Below are 22,944 nucleotides of genomic sequence, written 5' to 3' on the forward strand. Positions count from 1 at the left end.
AAAACAAAAACCAAACCCCAAAATAAAAAAAACAAAAAACCTAAACCCTGAAACAGCAATGGAAAAAGCTGGAAACCAATCTATACCACAGAATTCCCAGGTACTACTCAGGTACTCACTTTTAGAGGCATTAGGTATTTCTAAAACTGAGGTCAAGAGAGAAAGGCAAAATAGATAAGTAAACAAATAAATGTGCAACTCTATATCCTCAGATCTCCCCTCTCTATCTCTGGCAGATGGCTAAAAGGTTATTATCTGAAAATGGCTAAAGCAGACACTCTCTGAACCAAGGAAAAGCATACAAGTGAAAGAGAGGGTAAAATACTAAAAAGAACAGTCTTAAGAGGTAATCCTGAATAAATGCATATAGATGCTGAGACTTTCCCATTCTTATCCCAGCCTTGTTACTGGATGAGTTAACCTGGAGAACCAAACTATTCCTCTCCAGGCAAGAAAATAAAGATTTTTCTTAAAGGAAATAGGCCAGCCAAGAAAAAAAAGACCTAAAGATACTGACAACAGTATTTCTCCCCAAGAAAGTGTTATAGACAGAACATCCTATAGCAGAGTTCACGGTCAACAGAATCTCCTACATGCTGAGTCTCCTATCTGCAGTTTAGTTCTCCACTCAATTATAAGCAAGTGACCAATGATTACCTGAAGGAAAGATATCTGAAGGAAAGAGATGAAAAACCAACATAAAACAACTTGTAGAAAACAGAGATTATCTACGTAGGTGAAGTTTCATTTTTTTTTAAATACCTACCAATTGTTTAACAACAAAAAAACATATATCTATAAAAACAAAAACATGATATACAAAAGAACATTCAGAAAACCAGGAAGAACTCTTGGAAACTAAAAGTATTGTAGAAAGGAAAAAGTCAATGGAAAAGTTATAAAGCTGAGAAAAATCTATCAGAAGCTAAAGCAGAAAAAACACAAAAAGATTAAGAAAAATAGAAAAATTAAGAAAATCTGAGAACTAGTCTGGAAGGTTCAATATCAAATAAATAAGGATCCCAGAAAGACCCAACAGTGATAATGAAAGGTAGACAATGAAGTATTGGGTTGGCCAAGAAGTTCTGTTTGGTTTTTTTTTCCATAAGATGACTCTAATAGCGCTTAGTTGTCTTTAACTTCATTCGAAACATTTTTGTTAGACTGTATTGTGACAGCTGTCACATCAGCATGCATTTTAAAAAATCAAAACTGGTAAATTTTTGGGTAGCCATTATAATATTGAAGGTGGAAGAAAATACACATTTTCGGCATGTTTTATTATTTTAAGAAAGGTAAAAATGCAACTGAAATGCCAAAAAAAAAAAAAAAAAAGATTTGTGCAGTGTACAGAGAAGGTGCTGCGAATGATCAAACATGTCAAAAGGGGTTTGTGAAGTTTCGTGATTTCTCGCTGGACGATGCTCCACAGTTGGGTAGACCAGTTCACAGCAATCAAAGAAGTTGACAGTGATCAAATCAAGACATTACTTAAGAACAATCAATGTTATACCAAGCGGAAGAGAGCTGACATACTCAAAATATCCAAATCAATGACGTTGTTGGAGAAAATAAAAACTGTGCCTTTTACTTTATGGAAAAAAAATAAGGACTTTTTGGCCGACTGAGTACTTCAAATAATGAAGAGACATGTATTGCTATAAAATTTTACCCTGTTAAGAATAAAAAGTAAATCCTATAAGCATCCAGAGACAAATACATAGGAAAAAGAAAAAGGAAAATTAACCAAGTTTAAATTTATCAGCAACAGTGAAAACTCAAAAGGCAGAAATGGAGCAATGCTTTCCTGATTTTGACAGGAAAATGTCTACTTTTCAATTCAATAAATCAAGTATCAGGGTAGAATAAAGACATTTTCAGAGCAATAATTTTATTCCTCCTGTACCCTTTCTTAGGAAATTAGTGAAGGATGTGCTTCAGCAAAAGGAGAGGGACATGGGATTCTTTTTTAAAAATGGGGGACCCATGAAAGGTTAAATGCTAAATAAAATAAACCACTTCACAGATTCACAATTCAGGAATATTTCCTCAGAAACCTCAGAGCCATTTCTCTGAAGTGTAATCATTAAAGAAGACAAAGCCCTGTCTCCCCGTTTCCTGGGCCTAACTTACAGTCAGCTGTTTCCAAATTTCAAACCCTATATACAGATATAAAGATACTTAGCAATTTATCTTGAAAATATGAATACTGTTTTAACGATATTGAGATTAAAATTTCCTACTGTTTGGCAATCTCTTTATCAAACTGCATATGAGGAGCATCATATTCTATCTTAATGTTTATTCAAAAACAAACATTTTATTTTCTAAGATTATGGATCATAACTGTTAATAAGCCTAAAACAACTGATCTATATCGGAACACAATACAAGTTCCAAGAGAGATGTCTCCAAGAATATGAACCTAATAATTATCTATGCACCTAAACATCTCAAGAGATCAGACAACTGGCAGAAAACTTAGGGAGTTATTTGTAATAAACTTAGCAAAGAAAAAGTATAACAAGAACAAAGTTGTACAATAAAGTGATTAGCATTTACACACACCTATAATAAAATAAACACTAAATACTGATCAAGCCAGAATATAACTTTACTGAAGAAAGAGGGAATGGGAAAAAAGGCTTGTTTGTAATATAAGTGGTATCAAGAGAGTTACGTTCTCATCTTCCAAAACCATAAATCAACAGATGCTTAAAACTACAAAAAAAGAAATCAAGAAGTAGCAATATAAAGTTACTTAGAAATAAATCTTTTTTGTTACTAGAAGATTTAAGTGCAAAAGTTGACGGTGGTTTGCTTCTTGAGATGTGGATTATGGGTTGGTATAGAGGGCACAAGGAGGAGGAAGTGCTCGTTTTTATAACAAGCTTTATTACAAAATCTCATTCTTTAGGCAATATATGTGAATAATTTTTTAAAATATAAATAACACTAAACCCCAAAACAAACAAAAAAAAAACTCCACAAGAAACCCACTCAGATAATGGTTTTAAAGATAAATTCACAGAGCCATGCCACCAAAATTTTTTTTAAAGTCCAAAATCTTTTTTTTTGATATATTTATTGATTATGCTATTACAGTGGTCCCTTTCCACCCCTTCACTCAACTCCATCCTGCCCACCCTCTCCCTCCCACATTCCTCCCCTATAGTTCATGTCCATGGGTCATACTTGTAAGTGCTTTGGCTTCTACATTTCCTACACTATTCTTACCCTCCCCCTGTCTATTTTCCACCTGTCAGCTATGCTACTTATTCTCTGTACCTTTCCCCCCTCTCCCCCTCCCACTCCTCTACTGACAACCCTCCATGTGATCTCCATCTCTATGGTTCTGTTCCTGTTCTAGTTGTTTGGCTAGTTTGCTCTTGTTTTGGTTTTAGGTGTGGTTGTTAATAACTGTGAGTTTGCTGTCATTTTTACTGTTCCTATTTTTTATCTTCTTTTTCTTAGGTAACTCCCTTTAACATTTCATATAATAATGACTTGGTGATGATGAACTCCTTTAACTTGACCTTATCTGAGAAGCACTTTATCTGCCCTTTCATTCTAAATGATAGCTTTGCTGGATACAGTAATCTTGGATGTAGGTCCTTGTCTTTCATGACTTGGAATACTTCTTGCCAGTCCCTTCTTGCCTGTAAGGTCTCTTTGGAGAAATCAGCTGACAGTCTTATGGGAACCCCTTTGTAGGTAACTGTGTTCTTTTCTCTTGGTGCTTCTAAGATTCTCTCCTTCTCTTTAATCTTGGCTAATGTAATTACGATGTGCCTTGGTGTGTTCCTCCTTGGGTCCAGCTTCTTTGGGACTCTCTGAGCTTCCTGGACTTCCTGGAAGTCTATTTCCTTTGCCAGATGAGGGAAGTTCTCCTTCATTATTTGTTCAGATACGTTTTCAATTTTTTGTTCTTCCTCTTCTCCTTCTGGCACCCCTATAATTCGGATGTTGGAACGTTTCAACATGTCCTGGAGGTTCCTAAGCCTCTCCTCATTTTTCTGAATTCTTGTTTCTTCATTCTTTTCTGGTTGGATGTTTCTTTCTTCCTTCTGGTCCACACCACTGATTTGAGTCCCAGTTTCCTTCGCATCACTATTGGTTCCCTGTACATTTTCCTTTGTTTCTCTTAGCAAAGGCTTCATTTTTTCATCTGGTTTTCGAACAAATTCAACCAATTCTGTGAGCGTCTTGATAACCAGTGTTTTGAACTGTGCATCCAATAGGTTGGCTATCTCTTCCTCGCTTAGTTGTATTTTTTCTGGAGCTTTGAAGTGTTCTGTCATTTGGGCCTTTTTTATTTTTTTTTTGTCTTGGCGCGTCTGTTACTTAAAGGGGCGGAGCCTTAGGTGTTCCCCGGGGGCGGGGTAACGCTGGTTGCTGTGCTGTGACACTGTATGTGGGGGAGGGCCTGAGAGGGAGCAATGGTGCCCGCTCCACTCTCCACCCGGTTTCAGTCACTGCCTCTGCTACCCACAATCAAATTGGGCCCCTCTGTTGAACTTAACCATGGTGTAAATCTAGACACAAATTACCTTCACTAATCTAAGAGCTTCTAGAAGGCAAACACAATGTCTTTATTCACTTCTGTATCTCCAGTTAGCAAATGCCTGGTATATAGTACATGTTCAAATGATGAGAGAGGAAATGATTATAGCACAAGGAAAAAATAGATACAAACAACAAAAGAAAGCATACATAAAAAGTGGGCCCAGAAAGACAAATTTGGCAATCAATGTAAAAAAGAAATCCAACCATCATGCTCATGCTCTATAAACTGATCAAGAATTTCTTCCTAGGCACCACAAAAAAGAAGTAATGGAAAATACTGAACCTCCTCAATGACATCATTGGCCATGCTGTTAAGTCTCTAAGAGCTATTTCTTAGTATAAGTCAATCACATCACTCTACAGGACTATTAAGTAAAATTCTAAGGAAGGACTCAAATTTGCATGGAAAGCATACACTTTATTGTTATAGATTTTAAAACAAACCAAAATAAATTGCATTAAGTTAAAAATCTATTAGGCAGTATCTTTCAGTTTAAATGGCCATAGGTTATAAGCAAACAACAACAAAATAAACATGTTATAATTAACAATGAATTACCAAGAGACATCATATCACACTTGCCAAAAGAAATGGAGTAAAAAAGACAGAGCTATCAGGATTACCTAAACAACATTAACAGTAATTCAGTCCAAACATAAACTTTAGCAGGTCAATTTATACATGACCCCATAGTCACAGATGATAGGCTGGAGGTAAATAAATCTCCCAGATATCATAAAAACCTAAGCATTTAAATAATACTACTGAAGGTAATAACATACAAAATATTTAAGGGAAAAAAAGAAAAGAGAGTTAATGCTTAGCAAATATGGAAAGTGAAATACAAATTGATCTTTCAAATTACCTTGCTTCAAGAACTGGCTGAATATCATTTATTAGTTGAGTAGTATGACCAAATTCATCCTGAAACTCCAGAGGAATATTGAATGGAACTCCAATGCGAAAAGGAGGATCCAGAAGACCAAATGAAAATTTCTCTGGCTTACCCTCTTTAAAAAAAAAAAGTAAAAATAAAATTCATAAAGAACATAAAATAAAAAATTCACAGAACAAAAAATAAAGAATTCATAAAATAAAAAAGAACATTCATTGTAGGTCAGAAACAGACTCATTTATATATGGGAAATTAAATGATGATAAAGATGGCATTTTAAATTTGTACAAAAATTACACATATTTATAATTCACTTGGGAAAATAATAAAGTTAGATCTCTATCATACATAAAAGTAAAATTATAGAATGAGATTAAAATAATGAGATAATATAATAAAGAATATGCTTATAACCATATCATAGGAAAAATACGGCAAAACATTACTAAACACATAATAGGTATAAAAGATTTGATAAAGTTTAAAGTATCTCGTTAGATACAATAAACAAAGTTAAAAATCCTATATGAGAAAACATTTGCAACACATTCAACACAGGATTAAAACCCAGAATATGTAAAGCCTCCTCTAAACCAGGTGTTTTCAAAATAACAGTTTCAGCCATCTCTGGTAAATTACTAGAAATGAAAATCCTCTTATGAGTTAGATCATATGGTATTTGCCTTTCACCAACTGGCTTATTTCAGTTAGAGGAATCTAATGAACAAAATAAACTAATGAGCAAAATAAAACCAAAAGTACAGAATCATGGAAGAGACTAACAGCTGTAAGAGGGGAAGAGGAAAATGGGGACTGTTTAAAAGAAGGTGAAGGGAATTAGTCAAAGAACATTTATGAGGGACCCATGGACAACTGTGTGGGACTGACTATGGGAGTGGGTAGGGGTGGGCTGGGCAGAGGAGGGTGAAGGGGGAAAAATTGGGACAACTGTAATAGCATAAACAATAAAACAACAAGAAGACAACAGTTACTAAATTTTAAAGCTGGAGAATGTATATGTGTCACTGACTTACTGTTGTAGGAAGACCCAAGAACCTCAAATCCTCAATCACAGCAAAGTAAGCAAAGAACAATCTAATTCACTCTACAGAACACCCAAAAGTCTTAGGAATGGTTGTATCAAGTTGGAGTGAAAATGAAATAAAAAAGGAAGACCTGTTGAAGTCTAAGAAACAGTTTCACAGATCCCTACCCCTCAATATACAGAGCCAGAGCCAGTCAACTGCCTTTCTCAGCTCCAGCAATAGATGGGGAACACAAAGTCTGGGGAGGATAAAAAAAAAAAAAAATAGGTCTAAGATGTGAGGGAAATACCACTACCAAAAGTGTCCTAAGTTACTGAAAATAGGGAAATAAGTTAAAGATTATTTACTAAATGTGAAACCCTTCAACAATCTTCCCCAGCACCGCTTCCAAAATGTTGGCAGCCAGGTGTTTACCCTCCTAGCAGGAGACTGGAAGGCTTCGCTCTGGGGAATCTGAATAAAGAGAGAAAAACCTACAAATTTCCACATCGTAGTCCGCTCAAATAAAATACAAGCTTTCGAATGTCCTATTCTCAAATGTGAGCAGTCATGTAAGAGAGTATCTAATATGAAAGACACAAAATAAACACACACAAAAATCAACATGGAGGAAACAAACCATGATTAAATAAAGTTTAAAAGCTTCAAAAAGCCCTGGCTGGGTAGCACAGTTGGCTACAGTGTCATCCGGGTAAACCAAGGTTTTGAGTTTGATCCCCAATCAGGGCACATACAAGAATCAGCCAATGAATGCATAAATAAGTGCAACAACAAATCAATGTTTCTCTCTCTCTGTCCGCACCCACCTCCCTCCCTTCCTCTAGCTCTCTCTCAAAATCAATAATTTTTTTTTTTAATTTAAGAAAAACCACCACCATTATTAACATGCACAGAGTTAAAAATCTCTGAATCCATGAGCTAGGAAGAGGATATATTAAAAGGGAATAAACAGAGAGTGAAAAATATGTCTTCGAAATTTAAAAAAATCATAAAAGGAAAAAAACTCAATACAAAGTGTAGAACATCATGTGTTAAGGGAATCTTTGATAGAATAGAAAATTAAAACCAAGAGATGTAAACTAGAGAAAAAGAATACAAGTACATCAGTCAAGAGGTCCAACATCTAATATCAGATGTAGAAAGACAGAGTAGGATAGCAAAGTAATTCAAGGAAAATTCTTAGAATTAAATATTTCAGAAATTAAGACAATAAAAACCAGATTCACCAAATATCTGGGTGTTGGGAAGAGGGGATCACAAAGGGCAGGAATCAGAATAGCTTTAGACTTTACCAGCAACAATAAAGTCAGAAAACACTGTCGTCTTCAAAATTTAGAAGAAATATAATTGTCAAGATGAATTATAAAGTCACTTTAAGATCAAAACGGTCACACAATTGCTTGAACATCTTTTAGTAAATTATCTATTCCTCCTTAATTTAAAATGCCACCTTTATCATATAGTTATGTATTAGTGTTTTCCTTACCTTTAACAGAAAATTTAATTGCTTTAGATGGTAGTGGTCTTCCAGCATAAGTGTCTGCATTACTTTCATTCAATACAACTTGTAATTTCAATGTATAATTCCCCAACTTTTGAATATTTTCTGGAAAAATTAAGAAGATATTATAAATCAAGTCAGCATAATATTGATATAATTTTTAACATTCAGAGTAACTCACCCATTTTTTTAAACCAGTAAGGCCATTTTCCTCCATGTTGACTAATATGTGAAATGATTTCTTTATTTCCACTTGAAGCTTAATAAAAAAAAAAAAAGAAGGATTTATACCTGTGAAACTGAATATAGAACATGAATATAAAATGTAACAATAGCATCAAGTGTTTCTTTTATGCTGTAACTTTAAAAAACTATTTTGAAACATTGAAAGATCTAAAGCTATCCCTATGCGTGAACAGCATAACAAAAATTTACTCATTCAGTTCACTAAATTCCTCTATTTCAATTCTTAAAAATTATCTGTAAATAAGCTTAAATAGGGCAATCAAAATAACATATTTTGATTAATATATTTTGATTAATATTAAATTTATTTTAATAAATTTATTTTCCTTAAAAGTTTTTTCAATACTAAAGGAGCATTTTTTATTTATATAGAATAATTTCTAAACTCTAGAGATCCACTGTTAAGAGAAAAAAAGCAAGGAGTAAAAACATTTATATAAATAGGCTATCTTTTTTGTAAGAAGGGAAAGAAATATGAATACATTTGTTTTTACTTATAATTGTAACAGGAAAAACAGGAAAGATAAGCCAAAAACTAATAAAGTTACTACCTAAAGAAGAAAGAAGAAAACAGTAGAGGAATAACATCACTTCTCTGAATATATCCCTTATTATTTTTAACTTTGGAATTATGCTAATGATGTAAATATTTAAAAAACAATTAAAGCAATTCATAAACAAAACCAAAATGTATGTCACATAGGTAATATGACCACATTAAAAAGATTATTTTGAGTGACATTAGAATTTTTTTTACAATTTATCCAGAGAGATATATTTTAAGTACAAACAGAGTCGCAAAGAAGTCAAACTCAATTCAATAGTCTTAGTTGTAGTAATAATATTATTATTTTGAAACTATTTAAGTATATTGTGGGATCAAGCAAGTAAGTAATCGCTAATGTTGGAATGGATAAAGACCCGAATAAACACTTTTTCAAGGAGGACATACAGATGGCCTACAAACATAAAAAAATGCTCAACATCACTAGCCATGAGATGCAAATTAAAACCACAATGAGATATGACCTCACACCTGCCAAAATGGCTATCATTAATAAATCAACAAACAACAAGTGCTGGGAAGGATGTGGAGAAAACAGAACCCTGGAGTACTGTTGGGGGGAATGCAGACTGGTGTAGCCACTGTGGAAAATGGTATAGTTACCTCAAAAAATTAAAAATGGAACTGCCTTCTGACCTGGCAATTCCACTGCTGGTATTATACCCTAAGAATCCTGAAACACCTATTCGAAAGAATTTACACCCCACTATGCTCATAGTAGCACTATTTACAATAGCCAAAATTTGGAAACAGCCTAAGATGATTGATTAAAAAACCGTGATACATTTAGACAATGAATACTATGCAGCAGAAAAAAAGGAATGCCTCCCTATTGTGACAGCATGGATGGAACTGGAGACTATTATGCTAAGCGAAATAAGCCAGTTGGTGAAAGACAAATACCATATGATCTCACTTATAAGAGGAATCTAATGAACAAAATAAATTAATGAGCTAAATAGATCCAGAAGCATAGAATCATGGAATAGACTGACAGATGTAAGAGGGGAGGAGAGAGGCTGGGACTGATTTAAAAAAGGTGAAGAAATTAGTCAAAGAACATTTTTTAAAGGACCTAAGGACATGGACAATGGTGTGGGGAACAACTATGGAAGTGGAGGGTGAGCTGGGTGGATGGGGGAGAAAGAGGGAAAATTGGGAGAACTGTAGTAGCATAAACAAGAAAACAAAAAAAAATAAATAAAACAACTAAAAAAATAAGAACCTCCCTATCATTAAAAAAAGAATTTCAACATGAAGAAAATGATATAAAGGCCTAAAATCAAAGTGTCAAATAAAAACCAAAGGTACCAATATGAATTCAATTTTTTTCTTTTTCAAAAATATTCAGATTGAGATACTAATTGAAAGTGCTTAAAAAACAAAAAAAAAACAAAAAAAACCCCAGGAGAACCAAGATGGCAGAGTAGGTAGACACACTGCGCCTCCTCGCACAACAAGAACTGACAGAAAATCAAACGGCAAGGAAGTCCGACACCAAGGAAATAAAAAATAAACATTCATCCAGACCAGTAGGAGGGGCGGAAACAGGCAGCTGGGGCAGAGAGGACTCGCGTTGCCGTGGCGGGACCGAGACTGGCGGAGTGCGGGACAAAAGGGGCAGGCAGTCTGACCACTGGCAGACCCTGTGGCCCCACATTCGCACACAGATAAACCGAGAAGGCCGGACTCAAGAGTGGTGGAGAATGGGGCAGGCAGAGCGGTGGGTAGCACCCCACAGTCCCACATTCACGCACAGATAAACCGGACAAATGGCAGGGAGCAAAGCAGACCGAGCAACCCAGGGCTCCAACTCGGGGAAATAAAGCCTCAAACCTCTGATTGAAAACGCCCATGGGGGTTGGGGTGGCAGTAGGAGAGACTCCCAGCCTCACAGGAGAGGTTGTTGGAGAGACCCACAGGGGCCTAGGGTGTGCACAAGCCCACCCACTCAGGAACCAGCACCAGAGGGGCCCAGTTTGACTGTGGGTAGCAGAGTGAAAGATTGAGGTTCGGTGGAGAGTGGAGCGGGCACCATTGCTCCCTCTCAGGCCCTCCCCCACATACAGTGTCACAGCACAGCAACCAGCGTTACCCCGCCCCCGGGGAACACCTAAGGCTCCGCCCCTTTAAGTAACAGACGCGCCAAGACAAAAAAAAATAAAAAAGGCCCAAATGACAGAACACTTCAAAGCTCCAGAAAAAATACAACTAAGCGAGGAAGAGATAGCCAACCTATTGGATGCACAGTTCAAAACACTGGTTATCAAGACGCTCACAGAATTGGTTGAATTTGTTCGAAAACCAGATGAAAAAATGAAGCCTTTGCTAAGAGAAACAAAGGAAAATGTACAGGGAACCAATAGTGATGCGAAGGAAACTGGGACTCAAATCAGTGGTGTGGACCAGAAGGAAGAAAGAAACATCCAACCAGAAAAGAATGAAGAAACAAGAATTCGGAAAAATGAGGAGAGGCTTAGGAACCTCCAGGACATGTTGAAACGTTCCAACATCCGAATTATAGGGGTGCCAGAAGGAGAAGAGGAAGAACAAAAAATTGAAAACGTATCTGAACAAATAATGAAGGAGAACTTCCCTCATCTGGCAAAGGAAATAGACTTCCAGGAAGTCCAGGAAGCTCAGAGAGTCCCAAAGAAGCTGGACCCAAGGAGGAACACACCAAGGCACATCGTAATTACATTAGCCAAGATTAAAGAGAAGGAGAGAATCTTAGAAGCACCAAGAGAAAAGAACACAGTTACCTACAAAGGGGTTCCCATAAGACTGTCAGCTGATTTCTCCAAAGAGACCTTACAGGTAAGAAGGGACTGGCAAGAAGTATTCCAAGTCATGAAAGACAAGGACCTACATCCAAGATTACTGTATCCAGCAAAGCTATCATTTAGAATGAAAGGGCAGATAAAGTGCTTCTCAGATAAGGTCAAGTTAAAGGAGTTCATCATCACCAGGCCATTATTATATGAAATGTTAAAGGGAGTTACCTAAGAAAAAGAAGATAAAAAATAGGAACAGTAAAAATGACAGCAAACTCACAGTTATTAACAACCACACCTAAAACCAAAACAAGAGCAAACTAGCCAAACAACTAGAACAGGAACAGAACCATAGAGATGGAGATCACATGGAGGGTTGTCAATAGAGGAGTGGGAGGGGGAGAGGGGGGGAAAGGTACAGAGAATAAGTAGCATTGATGATAGGTGGAAAATAGACAGGGGGAGGGTAAGAATAGTGTAGGAAATGTAGAAGCCAAAGAACTTACAAGTATGACCCATGGACATGAACTATAGGGGGGGAATGTGGGAGGGAGGGGGTGGGCAGGATGGAGTGGAGTGAGTGTGGCAGGAAATGGGACAACTGTAATAGCATAATCGATAAATATATTAAAAAAAAAAAAAAGAAAAAAAGAAAGTGCTTAGATGCAATTTCACCCAGTAGCAATGAGCAATCCTAACACTCAGACTGTGGCCTCTAAATACCATTCCTCATTGAAAGAAACCAGGAGTAATGGCTGAATCGAGGTCTAGGGTAGAACATGTGCAAGATTCTAGGACAGCCTGAACCACAAACAAAAAAGGTTGCATTAAAGACATAAAAAGGGATATATTAAGAAGTCAGAGCAGTCAACATAAAAGCACATAAAAATGAATGAAGCATGTTAAATATATAAAACCCCATAAATTCACAAAAACACAACCATAAACAAAAATCATTCACTGGCATTACTCTACAGCACAATTCCTGACTGGTAATTTGCAATTAAAGAAAATGAATTAAGACTTTATGCTATCTTTTCTATAAAAGCTGTATTTCAGAGTAAACCAGTGGCGCTAACTGATAGAGGAAATTTTTTCACAGATGAACTCTGGATAATAAATTAGGAAGGAATAAATGAGAGAAAAAATATCACCTTTATGCATACCAAGTAACTAATTCAAGCAAAAATCATTAATGGATGAAACCATTACATGATGAGTAAAAGGTGAACCTTATAATCATATTAGCCAAGCAATTTAAAAGACCCATCAGCACTTAAAATGGAACAATTAGACATCATGTGCCTCTTGATATATGAACATAAGAAATACAGATTAGCTATAAAGTATTTTTAAAATTTTTTTTAAATTTTTAATTTATTTTTAGAGAGGGAAGAAGAGGGAGAAAGAGAAACGTCGATGTGAGAGAGAAAACATTGAATGGTTGCCTCTCGAATACTCCCAACTGGGGATCTGGCCTGTAACCCAGGTACGTGCCCTGACAAGGAAATAAACAGGTAACCTTGCACTTTGCTGGATGATGCCCAACCCACTGAGTCAGGCCTGTCAGCTAAGAAGTACTGATACTCACAACTAAACTGTAGAGAAACCATCCAGAATAACACTAGTGGGAGGGAAGGTTTATAACCACAGACAGAGAGAAGAAACCACTTCACCATAATGAGACTGGTTGGGAGTGCAGAGGTGCACCAGGGCTGGCTGGGTTCCCAAGGGCAGCAGCTGAAGTTCTGGAGAGATATTTCAGCGGCTGGGGGGTTTTCCCCTGAGAAGATTGGGGTCTAAACCCCAAGTTGGGCTCCCTAGCCTACAGCACCAGAGTTGCAAAGAAACTCAGATAACATCCAGCTGTGAAAAGCAGCAGGGTTTCTGTCTGCCAGAGAGAGAGAGCTGGAGACAGAGAGAGCCTCTTAAAGGGCCAACGTATGAAATTTCATTTGCAGCCACTTACCCTGGGCTGTGACAGAGGGAGGGCAGAGTAGACTAGAGATGCTTGAGGAGCATCAGGGGCTGGTGGCTCTGGGGAGAGAACTGAAGGAATAGCTACCAAGATCCCTGTGCTGAGTCATTCCCCACACTGCAGAAGCCATCTTTCTCGGGCAAAGCACTCCTCTCCAAGTGGCATCAGCCTGAGGGGAAGCAACAGCCCTGCACGCAGGAATTACTCTGCCTCATCCTGTGGTGCTTAAGTGAGACTGCTGATCACAGCTTGATTAGAATAACAGCTGATGGGTTCAGCTCATTAGTTTAATATCTAAGGTGGAAAATACAAAGAAGCAGCCAAAATGGGTAGACAAAGAAAGACCCCAAGTGAAAGAACAAGAAAATTCTCCAGAAGAACTAGATGAAACGAAGGCAAGGAATTTATCAGATAGAGAGTTCAGAATAATGATTATAAGGATACTCTACAGCATGAAAAAAAGATATAGAAACCACAAAAAAGGACCAGTCAGAAATAAAGAATGCAGTATCTGAGATAAATAATACACTGGAAGGAATAAACAGTGGGTCAAATGAAGCAGAGGACTGAATCAGTATTTTAGAAGACAAGGTAGAAAAAAACATCCAGGCAGAGCAGGAAAAAGAAGAAAGCATTTTTAAAAAATGACGAGAGCTTAAGAAACATTTTGGGTAACATGAAACGTAACAACATCCACACCATGGGAATACCAGAAAGAGAAGAGCATGAGCAAGGGATAGAGAACCTACCTGAAGAAATAATGACCAAAAACTTCCCTAATTTGAAGAAGGAAAAAGTCACTCAAGCCCAGGAAACTCAGAGAATCCTGAACAAGTTGGACCCAAAGAGGCCTACATCGAGAAACATCATAATTAAAATAACAAGACTTAAGGACAAGGAGAGAATCCTAAAAGCCAGAAGAAAAAGCTGGTAGGTATCTACAAGGGAGCACCAATTAGACTGGCATCTGATTACTCAAGAGAAACATTTCAGGCTAGAAGGAGTGACATGAAATATTCAAGGTGAAGAAAAGTAAGGACATCCAACCAAGGCTACTTTACCCAGTGAGGCTACCATTTAAAATCGAAGAAGAAATAAGGAGCTTCCCAGACAAGAAAAAGCTAGAGTTTGTTAACAACAAACCAGTACTACAACAAATGCACAACATTGATGTATACTGGAAGCCAAGGACAGTGGACTGTAATGCGCATGTGTGAGCAATGACGACTTCACTGTACTAGTCGGGGGGGGTGGTAGACGCCAGAGTGAGCATGTGTACTGTATGGCTGTCACATTCAAATTGACTGAGTAAGTACAGCAACAAATCTGCATCAAATTTGGTGTTGAGCATGAACACAAGTTCAGAAGGCCACAGCTATGGGCAATATGATTGGCAGCTTCATCATGACAACAAGCCCACTCATGCACCATGTCTCGTGCAGTCTCTTGGTGAAAAATCAAGTCATCCAGGTGACTCAGCCCACCACAGCCAAGATTTGGCACCGTGCGACTTCTGGCTTTTCCCCAAACTAAAATCACCTTTGTAAGGGAAGAGATTTCAGACCTCCGAGGAGATTCAGGAAAATATGACAGTGCAGCTGATGGAGATTGGGAGAACTGTGTGAGGTCCTAAGGTGCCTACTTTGAAGGGGACTGAGGCATCATTATCCTATGTACAATGTTTCTTGTATCTTGTACCTTCTTCAGGAAATGTCTCTATTTTTTATATTACATGACTGGATACCTTCTGAACAGACTTCATATACAAACAATGGAATATTATTTAACCTTAAAAAGGAAATTCTGACACATGTGACAACATGGATGGAATTTGAAGAGATTATGCTAAGTGAAATATGCTACATACAAGAATAAATACTGCATGATTCCATTTATATGAACCATCTAAAACAGTCAAATTCACAGAGACAGAAAGTAGAACAAGGGTTGGGGGAAGAAGTAATGGGAAATTGTTACCATAGAATTTCAGGCTGGGATGATGAAAAAGTACTGAAGATGGATAGTAGTAATGGTTGCACAACAATGTGAATAAATTTAATGCCATTAAACTGTACATTTAAAAATGGTTAAGCTGGTATACTTATATTATATATACGTATATATTTTACCACATAAAAGTATTTTTAAATTAAAAAATAGAGTTGGAAAGAAATGCATTCAATAAAACACTGTATCTCCAAAATCCATGGATTAGACACAGAAGTATGTAGTGATAGAACAAATTATTTAAAGTATAAAGTGATCAGCCCTGGGTGGGCATTTCAGTTGGTTAGAGCTTCATCCCAATATGCCAAGATTGCACTTTTGATTCCTGGTCGAGGCACAGACAAGGATCAACAAATGAATAAGTAGAACAAAAAACTGATGTCTTTCTCTCTCCTTCCCTTCCTCTCTCTAAAAATAAATAAATAAAATGTTTTTTTAAAAATAAAAGTAAAAATATGTCCAGGCAGTCAAGACAAAAATAGTGGACAAAAAGTTAACAAACAAGGTGATTCAAGATGAGCATTAATACCAAGTTCTTTTCTCTCTACCAAAGAGTGGGTAAGGCTTATTATGTAAACCAAGTAAGTACTTTTGGCCCACAGGTTCAGATCCATAGCATTTTCAACTTAAAGAGGGGCATCTTAAAGATTATCTAAATTCCTATTCAGTAAAAATTCCTACACATATACACACCATATCTTTATTTTAGGTCATGGTTACCTACATGAGAAAATTCAGAATAAAGCATTTTTAAAAACCCTTCAGAATATTATCATTAAAAAACTCAAATTATTCATAACGCGCTTAAAATTCCTAACTCTAAAATCCAATGTGCCTATCAGATTGCTAGGTCATCAATAATTGTACAAAGATATTAAAATCGTATCACACATCTAAGGACAATATTAAAGATCCAAATTAGTTTGTATACTTACAATGCAATATAACTTTGAGTTCAACCAGGAGTTTCTTTGACCCTCCATGACTTGTTCCTGGAAGCTTTTGCATTGCTTCCCCCTTTTTATTCAGTATTTCAATCCTTAATGCACCTGTTAGTCCAAAATTTAAAGTAAGAGTGTTTTAGTTACACCCAAAGAATCTGATGAATCTGCTAGATCTTCAGGCTGTATTTTAATTTTTCATGGTCTTTTATATATTGGAAATGTAAGACACAAGAAAAGCCTTTTTTTCAGTATTAAGGAAAAAACAAACAGAAAGAAGGAGAAGGAAAAAACCAAACACATACCAATGGGGGTTCCAGCAGGCCTAATCTCATTTGGCAGTAATTCATCTCCTTCAGGCCAAGTTACTGACAATCTATCAGGGAGCCTAGTGGGTAACCAGCATATTAATGTTTCACACTTTGTATCAATGTGGTCTTAATTAAAAAACAGAAGTTACTAGAAACTTTAATATTTATTTATCATACATTTTGAAAGGTTAAATCTGAAATTCTATATGACTAATAATCTGAAAGTTTTCTCCTCCATAACCATCACTGTGGCTAACTGAAAAAGTCAGGCAAAACCTCTTGTATTTGAATTATCCATTTTTCATGATTTTAGTATTTGTTTACAGTTTAAGTTATCCTTTGGACATAGAATAAACTCTTAAGAATAGAAGAATTATCAGTGAGATTCAGTGAGAATCAAAATGAATGCATCATTAACTATACAAGAGTCACAAACAGACTTATGTTTTAATACTTCTTTTTACTTCTTATGTACAAATCTTTACCTCTCCGAAGTTACCACAATTTTCTTCTTGTTATAGGCCAAAGTTGTTTTTTCTTTAACATACCCTAATCCTTGTGCCTATAATAATGATAGTTTAGATATATAAAATTTCCTCCTTTTTCTGTAAAACAAATACAGGATTCTGTTGTAATAAGAACTCTCAACTTTTTTAATGTTAAGAAGTTTTTCACAATATATATATCTAGATTGCAAATACCCTAGTATCTACCTAGTTAAAAGCACTATGATCTATCCTTTTGATTTTTCTAGTTATTTTTATCATGCATCTTGAAATGTGAATTACCTTGCCATTTCATCTTCTACATATTTTTTTACGGCTTTCTCAGCAACTGTCCTATCCAGCTTTGCAATTGGCACAGTTCTTGTTTCATCATATAGTGCTCGAGGTTCCTGAATCAATAAAATAAATTTATACCAGCCCTTCAAAGAAAACTATTCAAATTCAGCTGCAGTGAAAACATTCACTTATTTTTCTTCCAAAGAAATATACTTTACCCTCATTAAATATAAAAATCATAATAGTGTTATTACATTAGACCTTAGTGTTTGTTTCCATTTTTCATGTTATCTTCTTAGGCCTAATTAAATGCCATTCAAATATTAATAAGGGCATGGCATAGGGACAAAACCCACTCTAGTTTTGGAATCATTCATTTTTAAGACAGAATTCTGTCTCCAGTGTTTACTAGTTTGTGGGCCTTGGATGAAATGTGCACTTTACAAAATCACTGTGACAAGTAGCAATAATATATGTATGTTTGTTAAACACTGAGCATAGAGATGTAAAGTTTATAGATTGTTAATAACACCAAATATGAAATATGAATATTCATGCTAACACTATTTTATCCAATGGAAAAACCAAATGCAAGCATAATACTGTACCTTTATTTTTATATTTAAGCAAAAGTAAGTGATACCAACAGACTCTCAATAAATATTTTGTATTACTTGCTGTCTTACCATTGCAATTTGAACCTCTCCTCCAGTAGCATATACTTCTCCATCGTGATCACCATAAAGAAAAAATTTTTCTATGCTTCCATAAAAGAGAGGAAGTGTCTTCACTGTCTTGACCTAGTATTTAGTTTTGAAAAAAGAATTGAGTACTAATATTTACTAAGAGAAATAGGTGTAATATAATTATTTCATAGAAACACTTTGATACAAAGGGAAAAAACTAGGTATCTATCATTAGAAAAAATGAATTTTCAAACAGCATTCTAATATCCTAATAAAGTTGTAATTGTAAAGTTCTCCGCTTACAACATATTTTTGTAAAGACACAGTAGCTTCTTCATACAAAAATGTCATAGCTATGCATGTGTCTCAAAGGTCCATAGCTCCTCCAAAGTCAATTATTATAAATGCCAAAGTATCTCAAATCTTTTCCCCTGATAAAATCTGGCTTTCATACTATGAACAGTAACTTTTAACTCCAACAAGTTATCATTTCCTTAAAATAAATTAGTTCAAAATTTGCCTATAGTATTTTTTTCTTACATGGCTTGAAACATCTAAGGATAATTTCCATTAATCCAATTCAGAAATTCCTGACAATAACTACAAGACTCTATATCCCAATCTACCTTTCCAGCTTCATTTCTAAACTATTTCTATTCACACACACATAATCCAACTCTACTGCCTACTGTTTCTCTGAACTTAACAATATCTTTGTCTATGCTCAGATTACTCCTGAGAAAGCATTTTACTCAACCACCACAGAGAATCTGACAAAGCTGATTACTCCCTCCTTCTTATAACTCTTCATGACCTTAAGTATTATATTCTCCTACTTTCCTTCTATTTCACCAGCTTATCCCTTTCATTCTCATTTGTCAGCTCCCTCTTTCTAATCCCTAAATGTTAGAAAAGCAGGACTGTAGCTACACACAGTACCTCCCGGTAACTGCATCCAATTCTCACATTTATGGAGAGCATGGATATCCTTCTACTTTGGCAATAATCTGTGTAAACCTGAGCCTCTACCTATTTCAAGGTCCTTACAAATGTGATTTCTTGCCCAAAGAATTTCATGAACTCTCTTCTCCCAGGACCATCCAAAGTCAGAAATTCTCTCCTCTCCTTCTAAGGAAACTATCAAAGAATATTCATCATCTTTTCTTAGCAGTTATCCCCTTCTAACCTATAATTATTTATATTTAGGTTATCCCTATTTTTAGGCTGTAATATCCCTAAGGACTAAGCACATCTAATAATTCTCTGTATTCTTTACAACTCAGTCAACAAGCACAGTAACTTACAAGCAGATACTCAATAAAACTTGCTAAAAATAATAATTTCATATCACATTAAAAAATCTCCATTTCAGTAAAGTTTATTTAAGAAACAATAAAAACCTTGCTAATTAAGCCTCAGGCAATAAACAAGGTTTTGTTTGTTTTTTTTAACACCATGCTAAACTGTCATTAAAATCAGTTTGAACTTTTCATTTTTTTTTCCTGGCTCCTAAGAAACCATCATTATTTTATCCTAATATATCCAACCAATGTCACCCAATAAATTCAATATTTTTTTTAAATTCTAACAGATCAAGTTTCAAATTCTATTAAAATTGAATCTACAAATAAGTTAAACCTACCAGCTGTCCTGCTTTGTATATTTTTCCGTCCCATTCTATTGCTGAGTACGTGGCCCAGGGGCCCTGCTTTTTAGAAGGAAGATCAGAACGTGTAATTATTCCTTTAAAAAGTGTAAATTTTATTTGTTTGTCATACTTTTCATGACAGTCCTTGAGCCATAAAGCAAATTCTCTGTCAATTTTCATGCGCTGCTCCTGTAAAATTTTAAAACATTCTATGAAACATGGTAAACAAATACAACCACTGGCACTTGTCATTCATTCCATTTTTCCTTCCACATACTCACCCCAGAAAACCTAATAAAAAACTAAAATATTTTGCTGATCTTTCTCCCATACAAATTTAGATTTCTAACAAAACCACCACTAAAGAAAGCAAATCTTTATTATCATCCTTTGAACCAAAGTCTCAAAAGTCAATACCAGCAATAAAAGCTTTCTTTCCTGCTTCAAATCCTAGGGTACACCACAAAATGATGAAGAGTAGTGGCAAAGGAGAAGGAAAACTACCTGGCTACGAGAAAGGGGTAAGTGGAAACCTTCTCACTGTGAATCATGCAAATTCTCAACAGGGCAAAATACCTCTTTTTATTTTTCAAGAACAGATATATATCTACATAAACACAAATATAGTAGTATATCTATAGTACTAAAATGTCATGGATGGAGCAATTAGGAAAAAAGTTTCCTTATAAGAATGATAAGAGAAGAAGGTTGAGAAACCCTGCTACGCAAAACAAAAATTTCCTTTTAATTATGTACTGCATTCACAGTACCAATTCAAAAAATTAAATCATAACATACAAACTGTTTTCTAATAATACATTAAAAATGCTATTGCTTATCATTCTTCATTCTGCTGGGAGATAGTATAGAGATTTATACTTAAACATAAGCTGAAATATATTGTTTAGTGCCGAAGTAGGGAAGACAATGGCCACATTACCTGCTTTCACAGAGGATAATGCATACAATTACAAAAGTTCATTTCTTTCTACATACCTTGTTCCATATTATACTATTTCCAAATGAAAATGGGGCAGAATTAAAAATGACTTCAGTTTTGAATAAGAAATACATGTAGTTGGGAAAGACTCAAAAATGGCAAGTTTCAAAGAAAACTTCCCCCATCCCTTTCCCCAGGTACCAACTCCTTTCTGAATCAGCAAATCACTGTTGTCATTTTGTCAACTTGACAAGGATATTAAAATAATTAACTAGGAATGGGACGGTCTGTCTCCATTTTAATACTGCACTTCAATGTATAGCCCAAGTATTAGATAAAATTATTTGAAGTTAAAATGTAAAGAAGTCTCAGGATTCATTATCAACCAAATTACCAGGCCCATTAATTGAATCCTGAAATTCAGTAATATGTCAAAGGATATGTCACAAGTGTGGCAACATTACAGTTAATCTAGGACAGGAGTAGGTGCATATTCGTTATACTATTCTTTCAACTTTCCTGCGTATTTAAAATCTCCCACCCTGGCTGGTGTGGCTCAGAGGATTGAGTGCGGGCCTTCGAACCAGAAAGTCACTGTTTGATTTCCAGTCAGGGCATATGCCTGGGTTGCGGGTCGAGTCCCTGGTTAGGGGCATACAGAATGTAATTGATCAATGTATGTCTCACACATTGATGTTTCTCTCTCTCTCTCTCCCTCCTGTTCCTATTCTCTAAAAAGTAAAATAAATAAAATCTTTAATAAAATAAAATAAAAATTTCCCCAAATTACAAAATACATTTCTTGAAATACAATGTAACAAAGAAATAGAATTAACCTATTATAGATAACTTTGGAAAGACCAAACTGTTCAATAAGTGTTGGGTAATTAATAAATCTAAGTATAAGTAAGACTTTTCTTAGGGGATAATTCCTTAAAAGTATCTTAATCATCTATGATTCAGAATTTTTAATAACAGCAAAATGAATGTCAACATCTTATAGGAATGACTAACTATAAATACCATGGGCTACTGTATTCTATTGAATATTTACTTCCCAGCAATTTTAGGTTCACAATAAATGTACCTATTTCTTGGCAACTCAACAATGAACTACTGAAAGAGGAATATATCAAGTAAAAGTTTCTGAGATATTTGGATAGAATAAAAGTACAACAGTATACTAGATCCACTCAACTTCTTAAAAAAAATCTACCACTCTTGTTCTATCAATCAATGCATGTATTTTAATACTGATCAGTCTCGTCACCTTTTAGCCCAAAGTATTTCACAGTTCTACCTCAATTTCATCCTTAAGATTAGATTTAAATTACATAGTTTGGTTCTTGATATGGAAACATAGCCCCTGGGTTAGATAAAATTGTTCTTATGTGCTCTCACCAAATGTATATGCTTGTTTAGCTTCTACTTAGTATATCATGGTCCTATCATTAAGATCTAATAAAGAACTGTAAATTTCACCCAAAATGGTACAATTAGTTGAAGATTTTGAGAGATGTGAACACATAAATGCTCATGCGAGAAAATTTATACATATTGTTTTTTGTTAAATAAAATGAAAAGTATCTTTGGTCAGGTAGCTCAGTTGGTTGGAGTGTTGTCCCAATATACCAAGTTCATGGGGTTTGATATCCAGAAGGCACATATAACAAACCAATGAATGCGTAAATAAGTGTAACAACAAACTGATGTTTCTCTGTCACTTTCTCTCTCTCACTTTCTTTCCACCCCCAATCAATTAAAAAGTAAAGTATGCACAATGTCACATAAATCTACATGAATATTGACTTTTGTTGTACATAAAATAGAACATTTGCAAATATCCAAAACTTGATACTGAAAATCATACCTGTCCATTTAAAATCCTTGTAAAAAGGGTGTTCTTATCTTTCAATTTTAGCTCAAGATCCATAAAAGTCAGTTTATTTGTGCTGACCTGGAATCTGTCATTAGTGAATAATGCACCAGATATTCTATTGTAGCACTCAATTGGTGAAAGCCCTTTCTTCTTTGGAGGAGTACACCAGTCAAAGCTT

General features: G+C 35.5%; 1 protein-coding gene across 1 annotated transcript in view; it reads right to left on the reverse strand.

Moving 5' to 3' along the window:
• Window positions 1–22,944, reverse strand: part of SMCHD1 (structural maintenance of chromosomes flexible hinge domain containing 1) — a 139,777-nt gene that overhangs the window by 80,593 nt on the left and 36,240 nt on the right. The window contains exons 12-20 of the mRNA XM_024580150.3: window positions 22,758–22,941; window positions 19,942–20,136; window positions 18,300–18,413; window positions 17,620–17,726; window positions 16,826–16,908; window positions 16,515–16,628; window positions 8,191–8,268; window positions 7,995–8,114; window positions 5,433–5,577 (exon numbers count right to left, since the gene is read on the reverse strand). Coding sequence (XP_024435918.2) covers window positions 5,433–5,577; window positions 7,995–8,114; window positions 8,191–8,268; window positions 16,515–16,628; window positions 16,826–16,908; window positions 17,620–17,726; window positions 18,300–18,413; window positions 19,942–20,136; window positions 22,758–22,941 — 1,140 coding nt within the window. The remainder of the gene's footprint in view (window positions 1–5,432; window positions 5,578–7,994; window positions 8,115–8,190; window positions 8,269–16,514; window positions 16,629–16,825; window positions 16,909–17,619; window positions 17,727–18,299; window positions 18,414–19,941; window positions 20,137–22,757; window positions 22,942–22,944) is intronic.

This window comes from Desmodus rotundus, chromosome 10 (assembly GCF_022682495.2).
Source record: "Desmodus rotundus isolate HL8 chromosome 10, HLdesRot8A.1, whole genome shotgun sequence".
NCBI classification, from domain to species: Eukaryota; Metazoa; Chordata; class Mammalia; order Chiroptera; family Phyllostomidae; genus Desmodus; species Desmodus rotundus.